This window comes from Cynara cardunculus (assembly GCF_001531365.2).
Source record: "Cynara cardunculus var. scolymus isolate 2C chromosome LG 14, CcrdV1, whole genome shotgun sequence".
NCBI lineage: Eukaryota > Viridiplantae > Streptophyta > Magnoliopsida > Asterales > Asteraceae > Cynara > Cynara cardunculus.
This window is the reverse complement of record NC_037541.1, coordinates 12,684,289-12,699,168: the sequence shown is the minus strand read 5'-3', so window position 1 is coordinate 12,699,168 and position 14,880 is coordinate 12,684,289. Positions and strand designations below refer to the sequence as shown.

At 35.2% G+C, this 14,880-nt stretch overlaps 1 protein-coding gene across 1 annotated transcript; it reads left to right on the top strand.

The window, feature by feature from the left end:
• The first annotated feature begins 3,918 nt into the window (after window positions 1-3,918).
• On the top strand, window positions 3,919-14,530 carry LOC112526996 (acetyl-coenzyme A carboxylase carboxyl transferase subunit alpha, chloroplastic-like). Its single transcript, XM_025137461.1, has 11 exons — window positions 3,919-3,987; window positions 4,891-5,310; window positions 6,040-6,114; window positions 6,314-6,421; window positions 6,507-6,667; window positions 8,223-8,337; window positions 8,425-8,579; window positions 9,635-9,686; window positions 9,964-10,032; window positions 12,099-12,176; window positions 13,562-14,530. Exons 2-11 carry the CDS (start codon window positions 4,936-4,938, stop codon window positions 14,501-14,503), a joined length of 2,130 nt encoding a protein of 709 aa, XP_024993229.1. The 5' UTR covers window positions 3,919-3,987; window positions 4,891-4,935; the 3' UTR covers window positions 14,504-14,530.
• Window positions 14,531-14,880: the final 350 nt, after the last annotated feature.

Genomic DNA, 14,880 nt, shown 5'->3' with positions numbered 1-14,880 from the left:
AGCTTCGTACCAAGTTACGTTATACAGAAAACTCTACATGAGAGCTCTGTATCAAGTTGTTTAAGACAGGCTCTGGAAGAAACCACAGAGGGACTCTGGACTCCTAATAAAATAATTTTAGTTAAGTCACAKAGGCTTTGTCGATAGACACAGAGGCTCTGGTCCTTAGTACCAAATTTTCTAAGGCTCCAACCACAGAGGCTCTGGTCAATACCACAGAGGCTCTGGTTGTGAGACCATAGCTCTGTGAGAGAGACCACAGAGGGGCTGGTCGATACCACAGAGGCTCTGGTTGTGAGACCATAGCTCTGTGAGAGAGACCACAGAGGGGCTGGTCGATACCACAGAGGCTCTGGTCCTCTCCAAGACTTAGCACAGAGGCAGCCTTAGAGTTTCAACCTTAATCTCGATGGCTTGATAAGACTTATAGAATAGCAAGCGGATAGTTGACAGTGAGTTGACTTTTATAGTCCTTGGAGGAATCTATCATTTATGTACTATTCGCTATTATAAACTGTAGGGTACCAGTCAGCACCGTTAAGTAAGCAATCGACGTTATCAGGTGAGTCTTCATGAGACTTACAATGGGATGCATACCTATGTATAAATATATTTTCAAGCACTATACAATTTATATGATGATGATACAAGTGCATGATGTTTCAGTTTACATACATGATATGTTTTTACATGTATGACGTTTTTATGATCAGTTGCATGCTATGTATTTAATCAGTTTTCGAATAACTCTAGCATGCTATTCCATGATAAAAGTTTATGACCAGTTTTAGCGGGTGAGCATTTGACCAGGAAGTCACATGACAAGTGGCAYGACCCCGTAATGAGTGTCTAGGCGGATGCAGGTCGGACAACTCAAGGAATGCCAGTGACTAAATGACTCACACATGACAAGTGGCACGACCCCGTAATGAGTGTTTAGGCGGATGCAGGCCGGACAACTCAGGGAATGCCNACAACTCAGGGAATGCCAGTGACTAAATGACTCACACATGACAAGTGGCACGACCCCGTAATGAGTGTTTAGGCGGATGCAGGCCGAACAACTCAGGGAATGCCAGTGACTAAATGACTCACACATGACAAGTGGCACGACCCCGTAATGAGTGTCTAGGCGGATGCAGGCTGGACAACTCAGGGAATGCCAGTGACTAAATGACTCACACATGACAAGTGGCACGACCTCGTAATGAGTGTCTAGGCGGATGCAGGCTGGACAACTCAGGGAATGCCAGTGACTAAATGACTCACACACGACAAGTGGCACGATCCCGTAATGAGTGTCCAGGCAGATGCTGGCCAGGGAATGTCAGTGACTAAACAACTCATACCCGACAATCAAATCGGGAGATTTCATTCTTGTTCAGTATAACGTGTTTATCAGAAAATACATGTTATTTAATACAAAGTTTACAAGTTGAAATGTGCGATGTGCAATAATCTTTACACACGAAAACCATGAACTCACTGAACTTTATAAGCTGACTATAGTATGCATCTCAGGCCCAGGTAGTTCGAGGACGGATAAAGGCAAAGGACATGCTTAGAGAGTTGCTCATTTTTATCTATTTCACATTCTTTCGACTAGCTGCGCTGTAATGATCTTTTGTAACTTAACCCCAAGAGAAAGTGGATTAGAACTTAAGTTAAATTTGGGTGATTCAAAGACTTCCGCTGTAATAGTTTAAATGGTTTTAATTTAGCCAATATTTTGGCGTATCTATTAAGGAAAATGTTTTAGATTACGTAACGACTCTCTTGAAGGAAAATGAGGGCGTTACAGTTACGTTTCTGAGTTATAAGAAGTCAAAATTCTTGTGACTCAGAGTTATGCTCGTAGATACTTTCTAGACTTAGAAGACAACTCTGAATTCCTCTTATTCAAAGTTAAGTCTAGAATTATTTTCCATCCTAACAATAGAATTCTGAATTATTGTGTTCCGGAGTTAATGTTCAGAGTTTTCTTTCAGAGTTAATGTCCAAAGTTTTTCTCATTTAAGATTCCCCGTGTAATACACGGGGTCAAACCTAGTTTATTATAAAACATTTGACAAAAACTCTTAAAAACCATATCTTAGGCATGAAGTACTGTTTATTGATGCATATTACTTAAAATTCAAGATTACAAATAAATTGTGTATAAGTACAACTTATTAAAGCTTCATATATGAATTCATATAACTAACTGCAGATAAAAATAATCAAATACAAGATAAACATCTCATTTTAAAATATAAAAAATCCAAACTATAATTAGGATAATTATCGAATTCTAACAAAATAATTATTTATTATATTTATAAAAAAATATATTATTAAAACAAATATAAATTATTTCGTTATTGAACTTAAATTGAATTATAATAAAATTTTAAATTGAAAAATTACACAAAAATGAGAAATTTTAAATAGTTAATTTAATACTAATATCGATACATTTTTGTTAAAATTTTATGATATCTATACTATCTTATTAAACAAATTTAGCAAAAGTCTTAAAGTCTTAAAATTCTAAAATGACCAAGATACCCTTATCTATATTACCTTTAGGTCACTTTTTCACCCTCTCCTCTCCTCACATACACTTACCCTCTCACATACACTAACCGATTTTTTTAAAATTATAATTATAAATTTACACTTTATACCCTTATAATTAGTTAATTAATTTACTTTATGTCCTTTACTTTTAAATATTTCATTTTAAACTTTTATCAAATTAACATACATAATCGTATATCAATTAAAACATGTTTAAAAAATACATTTTTATTTTAAAAAGTTACACCATTATAATCGTCTCGTTAATACCTTTGAAATGAGTCCAATATAGAATATTTTTTGACTTAATTATATTATTATATATTATATATACTGTGAAAAAATATTTTTAATATTTACGATTTATACTTATATAGTTATTTATTTATATATATACTATATATTTTGGGGTTAGGCTGTCCAAATTGCACTGTATAACATGTTCTGAATTAATATGTTGAGTTTTTTTTTGAAATATATATATATATATATATATATATATATATATATATATATATACATGTACTAATTCAACCTTAATATGAGTTTCTAGACAAGAAAAAGGGTAAGCAGTTGAAATTTTATTCTAAAACCCAACTTTTTTGGTCTTTTCATGGCTTATGATCTGTCAAATATGTAGTTTTCTTTATTGGTTTTGAGTGTTTATCTTAAAACTCAAGTTTCTTGGTTCTTTGGTCTTGGTGTAAATCGAACACATTTGTGGAGTCGTTTAAATATGTTGGATTTTAAATATATTAGATTTTAAACTGTCATACAATTTTTTTTCATCGATAGTCTGTAATTGGAATCATAACTCTTATTTATTCAAATTGTATTAATATGTAAAGACCAAGTGTAACATATATCATCGTCAAATCTTATCTTATAAAACCAGTGGAACTTCAAAATCGTTAAAATTCATGGCTCCCGCCGCATTGCGCGGGTACACAACTAGTATATATAAATTTATATTTTATTCAAATATAAAAATATTGTCGTATTTTCAAAACCACATAAGATTATATTATAACATCGACTGAAATAAAGAATAAAACAAAATATTAAAATCAAGATAGATCTCACTGCATTATACAGTAACTTCTGGTTCTGATAAAAAAAAAACTTTTAAGATTTTTCGGTGCCTACAAAATGGGAGCAATAAATATTATCCAAAGAAGTGGTGGTATTTGATCCAGACCCTTCTTGGCCAATCATCACACGTAAGCAATATCAATTGTACAAGTAATGAAGCGGAAGGTACATATTTGTCAAGCCCCTGTCATCCTGAAGCCATTGATACCTCATATCAACTTCAATTGGTAAGCTTTCGCGCTCTCTATACAACTGTTTTTTTTTAGGATTAATCTAAACCCTAGAGATCGCTTTTCATACTCTTCTACGTTTGGCAGTGATTTGACGTGGTTTGTGGTGAGTTTTACTACTTTGATGGTTGATTTGAATCACAGTAATTTCCAAATGCAGCATTCATGTGTATTTTGTTGCAGAATTTAGGGCTATCTTTTTCTACCTAACTACGAAGTTGAAATGAAGGCTAGTTGTTTTAATTGAGAGCAATTTTGGTGTTACTCTGTTGTTTTATCTTATGATATGAACTTCTGGACTCATTTTTTTTGGCTATGATTCATGGTTTGGTGTCAATTTCTAGCTTGTGGAGTGAATTGTGATACCTACGATGTTCATGAGGAAAGGGGAACGCAAACTTTCAATATGAACACAGGAAAACCTTACAATGAGAACTTCTATCATACTTCAGTTGCAAAATTACAGATACACATTGATTTGATGTTAAACTAGTCATCTTCTGATTGCACAATTGACACTGACACACACAGGACAAAACCTCATTTTCATTAAGAATGGGGACTGCCCACAGCATGACACTTGGCATATTCATCCGGAATATGGACTTGTTATTCATCATGAATGTTGTAACATAGTCATAGTGAATGTTGTAACATATTCATTATGAATGTGTGATTCATGATGAATGACACGTCTATATTCATCATGAATGTGTGATTCATGATGTATACGCCTATATTCATCGTGAATGTGTGATTCATGATGAATAACACGTCTATATACACATAGGACTGGAAATAAGAAAGTCCATATTCTGTAGAATAGCATGCAATCGTGTTTAGCTAGGATTCAAATTGACCCATTGAGCTGCAAAAGTTGAAATGTATCTATACAATAGTTTCATGAGATTATGAGTTTTGCGGTTAGTGGATGTTTCTTGTTATGTGATAAAATAATTTATTGCTATGTGTAAATTACATGAATTTGCTACTTCGATGTGTTTTCTAGGGTAGCTCAAAACTTGTATATGAGGAAGTAGTGGCTTGAGATTTGATGAGTACCCTACCGCTAACAGTTGGACCCTGTGCAAGACAGAGTGGTAGCGTTAAACATGGGACGCTTTTGTATTTTGGCTGTGATTTTGATACAAAATATTTACGCAACAACTCTTCCGGAAGCTTCATTGGTGTTTGGATCAAGAACCTAAAAGGCTATAGATCGAGCAATTCGAAAAGGTTTCATGTTATAGCTAGGATTAAGAAAGGGAGAAAGCATGATTACCCTTGGCCTGATGATATCCCAAGTAGCACAACTGGTGCTGAGGCTTTAAGCTACCTATCGAATTTTAAACCTTTGGCTGAGAAGCCAAAACCAGTGACACTTGCCTTTGAGAAGCCGCTGGTCAGTTTGGAGCAAAAGATTATTGAGGTAAACTTCATAATTGAAAATACATTTACATCCTATATTCCAAAAGAGTATCGGAAATAGGTAAAAATTTGATTTATTTGGTCAAAGCTACGAATTTCAAGCTCCAAATTAAAATATGGATTTTTTAAGTGACTCAATTTTGATAACTTGTTACTTGGTTTTGAAATTGTATTAAAATCCGTAGCGGTTTAGAAAATTTAGTTAAAACTTTTATTTAGCCATAAGCTTTTGTATATGGTTCTTGTAATTAAAAACTAAGGTCCCGTTTAGTTTGCAGGATTTGATAGGATTATTCCAATCTTAATGTTTGGTTTGAAGGAATGCTTGGATTTGAAATCCCACAAACATGGGATTTAGAAATCCCATGGGGATAGTTGGTATTTCGAGGGATTTTATAGGATTTGTTTGTAATGATGTTTTAAAACATGTTAAAAACACTTGTTTTGTAATAATCAATTAATAAAAAGGTAATTTAAATATTTTTCATAATTTGTTACTATAAATTATTTATAAAAACGGAATTCAAATCCATTCCAAATCCTACAAACCAAACACACCAAAGATTCCAAATCCTCCCAATTCCATATCCTTCCACGAAATCCAAATCCCTCAAAAACATTCATTCAAACCAAACGTGCCCGGAGTATATTCAAAATCCAGCACTGTTTTTATACGTCTACATGGATATTGCATACTTAATTTCACACTTTAAATGGCCTCGTCACACAGATACGCAGAATGGTTGAAGAAACTGGGTTGGATTTCAGTGATCAAATCAGTACATTGGAAAAGAAGTATCAACAGGTAAATCTTAACTGATCTGCTTTGCTGTGATTTCAATCTCTATCGTCATGGTAGATGTACAAAATATATAAAACTAGATTCTTTATACTCTGCTTTTATATACATGGAACAATATATAGTAGTTTTATCTTGATGTTCTATTGATATAAGATACAATGATTTTTAGACCTTGAATTCACACAGATTTGCAATTTTTCAGGCACTTAAGGATTTATATACTCATTTGACACCAATTCAACGCCTAAATCTTGCTCGACATCCAAACAGGCCTACCGTTCTTGATCATATCTTAAACATGACAGAGAAGGTGTTATAACTTTTCCTCATGGTCTCTTGCTTTTCTAGTTATTAGTAGCCAGTAACGTCTTGCTTATTTTCAATATACCATGAAGTGGGTGGAACTCCACGGAGACCGTGCAGGCTACGATGATCCAGCCATGGTGACTGGTATTGGGAGCATCGATGGGAAAAGCTACATGTTCATTGGTCAGCAGAAAGGTAGGAACACAAAGGAAAATATAGCACGCAACTTCGCAATGCCAACTCCTCATGGGTAAACTACTTCAGTTGATAATGACCATTTTCCTTAAAACTCATATAATCTTCAGTGTTACATTTAGTACTCGAGAAGATTTTGGTTTGCTATCAGTTTTCTTATACTATTTTATGAAGTAGATAATATTAGTATGCGGCAAATACTAATGAACACTCACCTTTGATGAGGTTTGAGCCCTTGACCTCCCGAGAGGCTGGGCTCTACTAGTAACCTGGATACCACCGGGTCAATGACCCTTTGGTCTTGTACTGTTTATTCTCTATTATTCTTTTTCCGATTCTTTGTTCATTCTAGGAAAAGTGATGCTCTGACTTTTGAGGCCAATCCTATTATTTTTAAAAATAATATTCATGTGGATTTAGTTTTTTAATGTACACTGACATTTTACAGATGAAGTATTGGCTATAGAATTTTATGTCACTCTTACAAAATTTGGAAGTCAAGTTCTTTTTTTCATTTGACTTCAAAAGTCAAACCTTATATCTTTTTTTTTGGAACTTTATAAATATTTTTCAAGCTCATTATTAAAGGGCAACCTAGTGCACCAAGGCCCTTTATTTTGCAAGGTTTGGGAGGGGAGTGTTTGCTATCAGAGACAACCTAGAAATTTTTTCAAGTGGTGGCACCATTTGACTATAAGAAACAAATATAGGGATATTTTTCACAAAATCATCATCGGTCTGTTAGTTAGTTCATTGCTTTTCATATGTGAGGTCCTGTGTCCAAGTCTTTTATTGCATTTTTTTTTCAAAAAACATAATAAATATGAAATTAAAAGCTAAAAACAAAGAAAATGTCACTAACGGGATCCGAACTCGGGTCTGGGGTGGAAGAAAAGCCTTGCAAACCAACTCTACTAAGGGAAACTTGGGCCCTAATTGTAGTTTCAAAATATATACGGTGGCACACAACAAATTGACACGGTGACACTTTTCACGACCCTATAATTTTTTACACTACAACGGAGGAACAAAGTGGTGGCCCGTGCCACCACATGCACCACCTGGGTCCGTCCCTGTTTGCTATTGTCTTTCCTTGCATTATTGCAAAGAGGCTGTTTCCATGACTTGACCTTGACCTTATTGTTGCTCCAAGGCTCACCCCTTCTTGACATGATGCTATACGGTGAAAACAATTGGTGTGTATAAGGTAATAGTTGGGCACTTTTTAGGGTGTGTTTGATACAAGGTACGTTACGGGACGGGACAGGACAAGACAGGACAAAAATTTGTTGTTCCATGTTTGGTGCGACATTAAGACTGCGACAGGACATGATTGAGAGGGACAAAAATGCAGTCCCTCCAGAACAGATGGAACAAAAATCAAGGAGATGGGACAAGATTGGTAAATTACTAAACTACCCATATGAAATTAAAACCCAAAACCTTGCACAATTCTTTCACCCCATACCTCACTCCCACCTGTCCAATCTCGTCTTCATACCAAATGCACCCTTATGGATGCTAGAATTATGAATTAAAACAGGCCGATACTTTTTACTGTTATTATGCCAAGGAGAAACCATGATCACTGGTAATGGTCCATAATGCAGCTATCGGAAGGCTTTGCGTATGATGAAATATGCTGATCATCATGGACTTCCGATTGTAACGTTCATTGATACACCAGGGGCTTTTGCTGATTTAAAATCAGAGGAGCTTGGACAGGTAACTTGTAATCTATTAAATCTTTAAAAAAGATGCCATGGCCATATGTGATATCTATGGATGCCTAAAAATGTACCCATATGGCAGGGTGAAGCTATAGCTTTTAATCTTAGGACAATGTTTGGCCTCAAGGTTCCAATTATTACAGTTGTAACGGGTGAAGGCGGATCAGGCGGTGCTCTTGCCATTGGATGTGCAAATAAGTTGTTTATGCTGGAAAATGCTGCATTCTATGTCGCAAGGTAGGTTTTTGGTTCTTTTAAATAGATATTGCTCTTTAAGACAATTTAGTGGAACATGGAGGTTCAAATAGAAACGACAAAAAGGTCGGAAACGTGGAAACAAATCTCAACAGTTAGATTGATTTGGTCCAAAGGATCCGAGTGGTTACAACTTCATTATCAAAATAAAAAAATCTCCCACTCCCTATTTTTAAATCGAAAATAGGTGAAATATAATCAAAATTGGAGCCAAAAAAAAGGATACCAGAAACCAGTATTTTATTCACTTTAATTTGACATCTGTATTGTTATTCCTTTTCATCCGTGTTTTACTTTTTATGTGTTTCCATGATTCCATCTTTTTGCTGTTTTCAGTTGAACCCTCCCCTTCAATCGAAAATGTGACATGGAGATAATTATAACTCAACATTAAACTTGTTCTCATTGTACTATTGTTATGAATATACAATTATTGTTTTTTATCAGAAATTCCTCAAATTTAATATAATAGCGAAGTAGAAAATTAGTTCAACAACTCCTCCTGTTACTTATCCTTGGTAATGTGGGAAAATTTTCTTTATTCTGGATCAGAATGACGAACAATCTGTTTAAGCACACCTAGGACTAAGGGGCCATTTACCAAACTCTTATTGGGTAAGTGCTTACCAGGTCAATTTCCTTACCGGGTGAGCATAAGCAATGACCGAGAATCTTACCTGTAAGAGGCAAGACAAGGATCGAGAGTTTTACCCGGTAAGTGAGAGTGGTGACTCTTACTCGGTAAGTGCTTACCTGGTGATAGATGCTTACCAACGATCTATTTTGTTGGTCGCGAATGTTAACCGATAAGGCAAGTGAGGGTGATGAATTACCCGGTAAGCTTTCAGTAAGCGGACCCTTAGCTACATTGTATTATTCTCGGAGACGATATTGCCTTCTATTAGTGTAAAAAGGAAAGAAATAAATCGACTAGGGTCTCTTGTTATTTAAAAGGTTCTACTTGTCTTGCTAGCTTTATATGTAATTTTTTTTTTTCTTTTCTTTTTCTCTTTCGTGATTAATCTTTATGCGACAAGCCCTGAAGCATGTGCGGCAATACTATGGAAATCAGCACAGGCAGCTCCTAAGGTAAAAGGTCTTCAATTCAAAGTTAGATGATGCATCTTTGTACATAATAAGGAAAATCATTCATGAAGAATAGTGCTTGTGGTTGCTATATGCCACATGCCTATGTTGCACACATAAGCCCCCTATGGGTTGACCCAATGGGCCCTAATGGCTAATGCTTGTGCATATGTGATCTCCACATTCACTTTTCATCATCTGGGATTCCAAAAACTAGAATATCCCATATATAGGTGTTTGTGTGTGCATATATTAATTTCAACATTTTGAATATGTATAGGCAGCTGAAAAGCTGAAAATAACGGCTCAAGAGCATTACAGGCTCAAGATTGCGGATGGAATCATTCCAGTAAGTACATTTTGAGGGGCTGTTTGGTTGATTTTTCATTAATTTCTGTATTGATAAAGTTGTTTGTGTGCATTAATCTGTCTGTATAAATTGAGAAGGTTTTTGTTTGGAGGGTTTTTTCATAGATGGAATGATCGAGTTTTTTAATTGGGAGGAGCAGGTTCACAAAAAATTTGGTTTTCTGCATAAATCTCCCCCTAGAAGCTTATTGAATAAGCCACTTTCAATATCATTAAGTCGCTACCAAACAATCATGTATAGTTGACCGAATAAGTTGTGAGTTCTATTAAGCTCATTAAGTTGCTAACAAACAGGAGCTTTATTATTAAGGGTTCATCACAAAATTAACCATTTTGAGAGATGTCCTACCACAAAATGACTTTTTTTATTTTTTTTTTTTTCTGAAACTTGCACATTATAACCACCCATTCTGCAAAACCCAAATCTTTTTGTGGAAGTCACTTGGCTGAAACCCTATTTTCCTAGGGTTTTACGCCCTTTCCAAAATAATTTTGCAAAAACAGTGTTCTGCAAAATGGCGCAAAACCTAGGAATTTTCAGCGAAAACGTGACTTCCGCAAAAAAGGGTTTTGCGAAATGGGTGGTTATTTTGTGCAAGTTTCGAAATGGGTCCTTTCATTGTAGGTCMCATCTCAAAGTGATTATTTTTGTGATTATTCTATTATTAATCCATTTATGGTTCTTTCTATTTATTCGATGTACAAGAAAGATAATAGAAACTAGGGGGAAAATCAAAATCCAATTTAACTGCTCGGAAGAGCTTTTAGGATCCATTTTTGTAGTAAGATCTCGAGTATATGATGAAACTGCATATCTTACTTCCATATGGATATGTTCATATAATTGCTAGAAAAATGCTATAACGATCTATGAAAGCAGCATCGTTCATATAGACGTTTATCTGCAATATGATACTTATTCTTAATGCTTAATTACTAGTCTATTACTTATGCTTAATGCTTAATTACTAGTCTATAGCTCCATCAACATTTTAGACCTTGTTTAGCATTATAGAGAGTTGAGATTGTAATAAGGCCATCACATTCATGTTACTCTGTTTCGCGTTGTTAGGTCAAACGAACTAATTTTCAGCTTCGAAGTTGATATGAAGCTTTTGAATCCATGAAGAAATTACATAATGGCAGGGGACATTTGGTTTGATGGAATGGTTTTCAGGAATTTGGATTTCGTGGAAGGATTTGGAATCTTTGGTGTGTTTTGGTTTGTAGGATTTGGAATGGAATTGAATTCCATTCTTTATAAATAATTTATAAAAACAAATTACAAATAATAATGTTATCTTTTAATTAATTTACAAAACAAATGTTTTTAACATATTTTAAAAAATGGTTACATAAGAATCCTACGAAATCCCGTGAAATCGAACCATCCATGTGGGATTTTTAAATCCTATGTTTGTGGGAGTTCAATGAAATCCGAGGATTTCAAATCCATGAAATCCAGCAAATCAAACATGGGATCAGAATTGAATTCAATTCCAAATCCCTCCAAATCCAATCCAATCATGCAAACCAAATGGGATCTAGGATTAGGGCAAAATCTTGGAGAACAATGAGTGACGATAAAAGAAATTGTAGCTGACATTGCCCCTCAACACTTGGTGATTCCTTGTACTCCCCACTTCCCATGAAAATTACAATGTTTGATTGTCATTCAGTTTAAGGAGAATGTTTGACTAGCGGTTGAATATCTAAAATATCGCTTATAAATGATGACAAATTATTAATAAAGATGAGCTTGAACCTCTCCGCTAGCCTTAACCATTGAGTCAACTCTGAAATGCCTCCTCACATGTGGTCCTAGGAGTGGGTTTCATGGGGGGCGGTCGGGATCGCCAATAATCAACCTTTTGCTCAAATAAATAAGACAAATTAGGGACGTCATGTGGACCCAAATAAATGAGTAATCTTAGCTTGAAAACTTACAATATTGGAGAATTTGAAATTTGCTTAGGACAACTCAATATAGAAAATGTTGTAGTTAGAGATATATGGAGTATTAAGTTGGTTTATTTATATGTACAGGAACCACTTGGTGGTGCACATGCCGATCCTAAGTGGACGTCTCAACAAATTAAGCAAACGATCATCCAAGCCATGGAGGTAACCTTTGTGTTCATGACTCATTTACATATTTCAATGCAAAGAAAAGTTCGACTTGAATTTTGAAGTCAAATGAACTACTTTTTGGACTCGATATTGATACAAGTTCATTTAGCGCGTTTGGTATGCGGGGCAGGACAATACAAAATCTTGTTGTCCCATGTTTGGCATGACATTAGACTAAGACAGACCACACCCCGAGTGGGACAACCAAAATAGGTGAACAAAAATCAGAAATTACTAAACCACCCATGTCAAATTAAAACCCTAAAACCTTTTCACAATTCTTTCACCTGCTTACCTTACACTCGCCTATCCAGTCTTGTCGAGTCCCTTACCAAACACACTTAAGTTATTGCTAAGAGCATCCAGAAAATTGCGACTGTAAGGCATCAACCCTGATATACTCAATGGCCACAATTGTTGTGGACGCCTAAAATTGAACCCAGGGCAGATGGGATATTCCACCAATATTTTTGGCGTTCTTGTTCAAGAACCTTGGTTCTTACCTTGAATTTAATTTTTATTGATTTAAAAATATATAATAAAAGTTAATAGTGAAAAAAGTATATGGGACCCACAAAAAAGTGGTTCTTGTAAGTCACTTCGTTGTTGGGTTTTTACGGAAGGTTCTTAATTTAGTGAGTTGGCAATGTTCGCAATGACGTGGCAAGAAAAAATATACAAAAATTGGGTCTTATAAATCACTCCATTGGAGATGATCTAAGGGGTTGTTTGGTTGGTTTTTCATCAAGGGCCTTTCCGTTAGCAGCTTAATGGGACTTACGGCTTATTGGTCAGCTATACATAACTTTTTGCTAATGGCTTAATGATATAGAAAGTAGCTTATTCAGTAAGCTTTGTGCAGAAAGACAAGTTGTTTGTCCCTCCAAATGCTTTTTCTACCTATGAAAAAACTCTCGCAAACAGAAACTTTCCCAATCTATACAAACAGATTAATCCACATAGACAACTTTATTATAGGACTTAATAGAAAACCAACCAAACAACCCCTAAGTTTTGTATGGATAAATTTGTCCGTGTAGATTATGAAGGTTTTTGTTTGAGAGGGTATTTTCATAGATGGAAGTAGCGTGTTTTTTAACTGGAAGGGGCAAGTTTGGAAGAACCTTGGTTTTTGCATAAAATTCCCTCCTAGAAGCTCTTACTGAGTAGGATTTATAAGCCACGTTCTATATCATTATTCACTACCAAACAGTCATGTATAGTTGACTGAATAAGCTGCGAATCCCATTAAACTCATCAAGCTGCTAACCAACATGCCCTAAGAGTTCTTGTAAAAGTTATTTTATTTTCTGAGAATCAGTTGATGTGAGAGTCAAACGATATTAGTTGACTGATCTACGTTCTCGTTGCAAGCCCAGGAGCTAACAAAGATGGATTCAGACGAGTTGATCCGCCATCGAATGAAGAAATTCCGTTCAATGGGATTGGGAGGTTTTCAAGAAGGTATTCCGGTAGATCCCGAAAGAAAACGCAACATGAAGCCATCCGAGATCACCCCAACAAACGCAATGGAATTAGAATCAGAGATCAAAAATCTGAAAATGAAGATCTCAGAATCAAAAGGATCATCGGATCCCATTAACATCGAGAAGCTGAAACATGAGCTTGATGAAGAAATAACCAAAGCTTGCATTTCCATGGGATTACAACAAAAAATCGAATCTTTGAAGATGGATATGTCTAAAGATCCCGATCCAAACGAATCCCGTTTGGATGAAAAGGCGAAGTACATAATCGAAGAATTCAAGCACAATCTATCACGACCCGGAGCCTACCTGCCATTAAAGCAAAAGCTTCAAAAGTTGAGCATGATCGAAAGACTCATGGAGATGAAAACGAAAAGCGAAAAACTCAAAACCGAGATCAACCAGAAAGTTTCGGCCGATATCAAAGAGAAGTTCAATGTTCTGAAACGGGCTCGTGAGAACTTATCGAAAGGCGAAGATTTGGGTCGAGATTTGGAAGAACAAGTGGAGAAAGCTAAGATGGAGTTACAGGAGGTTTTGAAGTCTGCGAATTTGGAAATTATCGGGATCACGAACCGAAAATTCGAAGAAAAAATGGTGAATGTTAACAAGGAGATTATGGATGAGATTGAGAGAAGTGTGAATGGATCGGATGTTAGAAAAAGAATTGAAGAATTGAAAGAAGAAGCAGCAAAAGGGTCAAATGCAGAGAAGTTGGAGGAATTAAGGTCAAAGATCAAAGAGGAGATATTTGGTATGATGAATGTTGCTCCATTGAAAGAAAAGGTTGATCATCTTGTGATGAATTTTGGCACTGAAAATGGAAGATGTTGATCATGGAAAGTTGTATCATCTCTTGTTATAATATATACATATATAGAGAGAGAGAGAGAGGGGGTATATTTCAAATACAACCATGTTCATTTGTATGACCAATGTAACCTAATCAATTGAGATATTTATGAAAATGATGAGAGTTCATTTATTATGATTTAAATATTTATGGGAGATGACTAGAGTTCATTAATTATGATCAATACTTTATATTAGGAAACAATCAGAACTTAAATGAAATTATATATTCATCATATTGAATGGACGGTAGAGATTGAGTTGTATTGGTTGTACAAATGTAAATGGTTGTATAATAATCCACCTCTCTCTCTCTCTCTATATATATATATATGGTATATTTCAAATGCAAATCAATT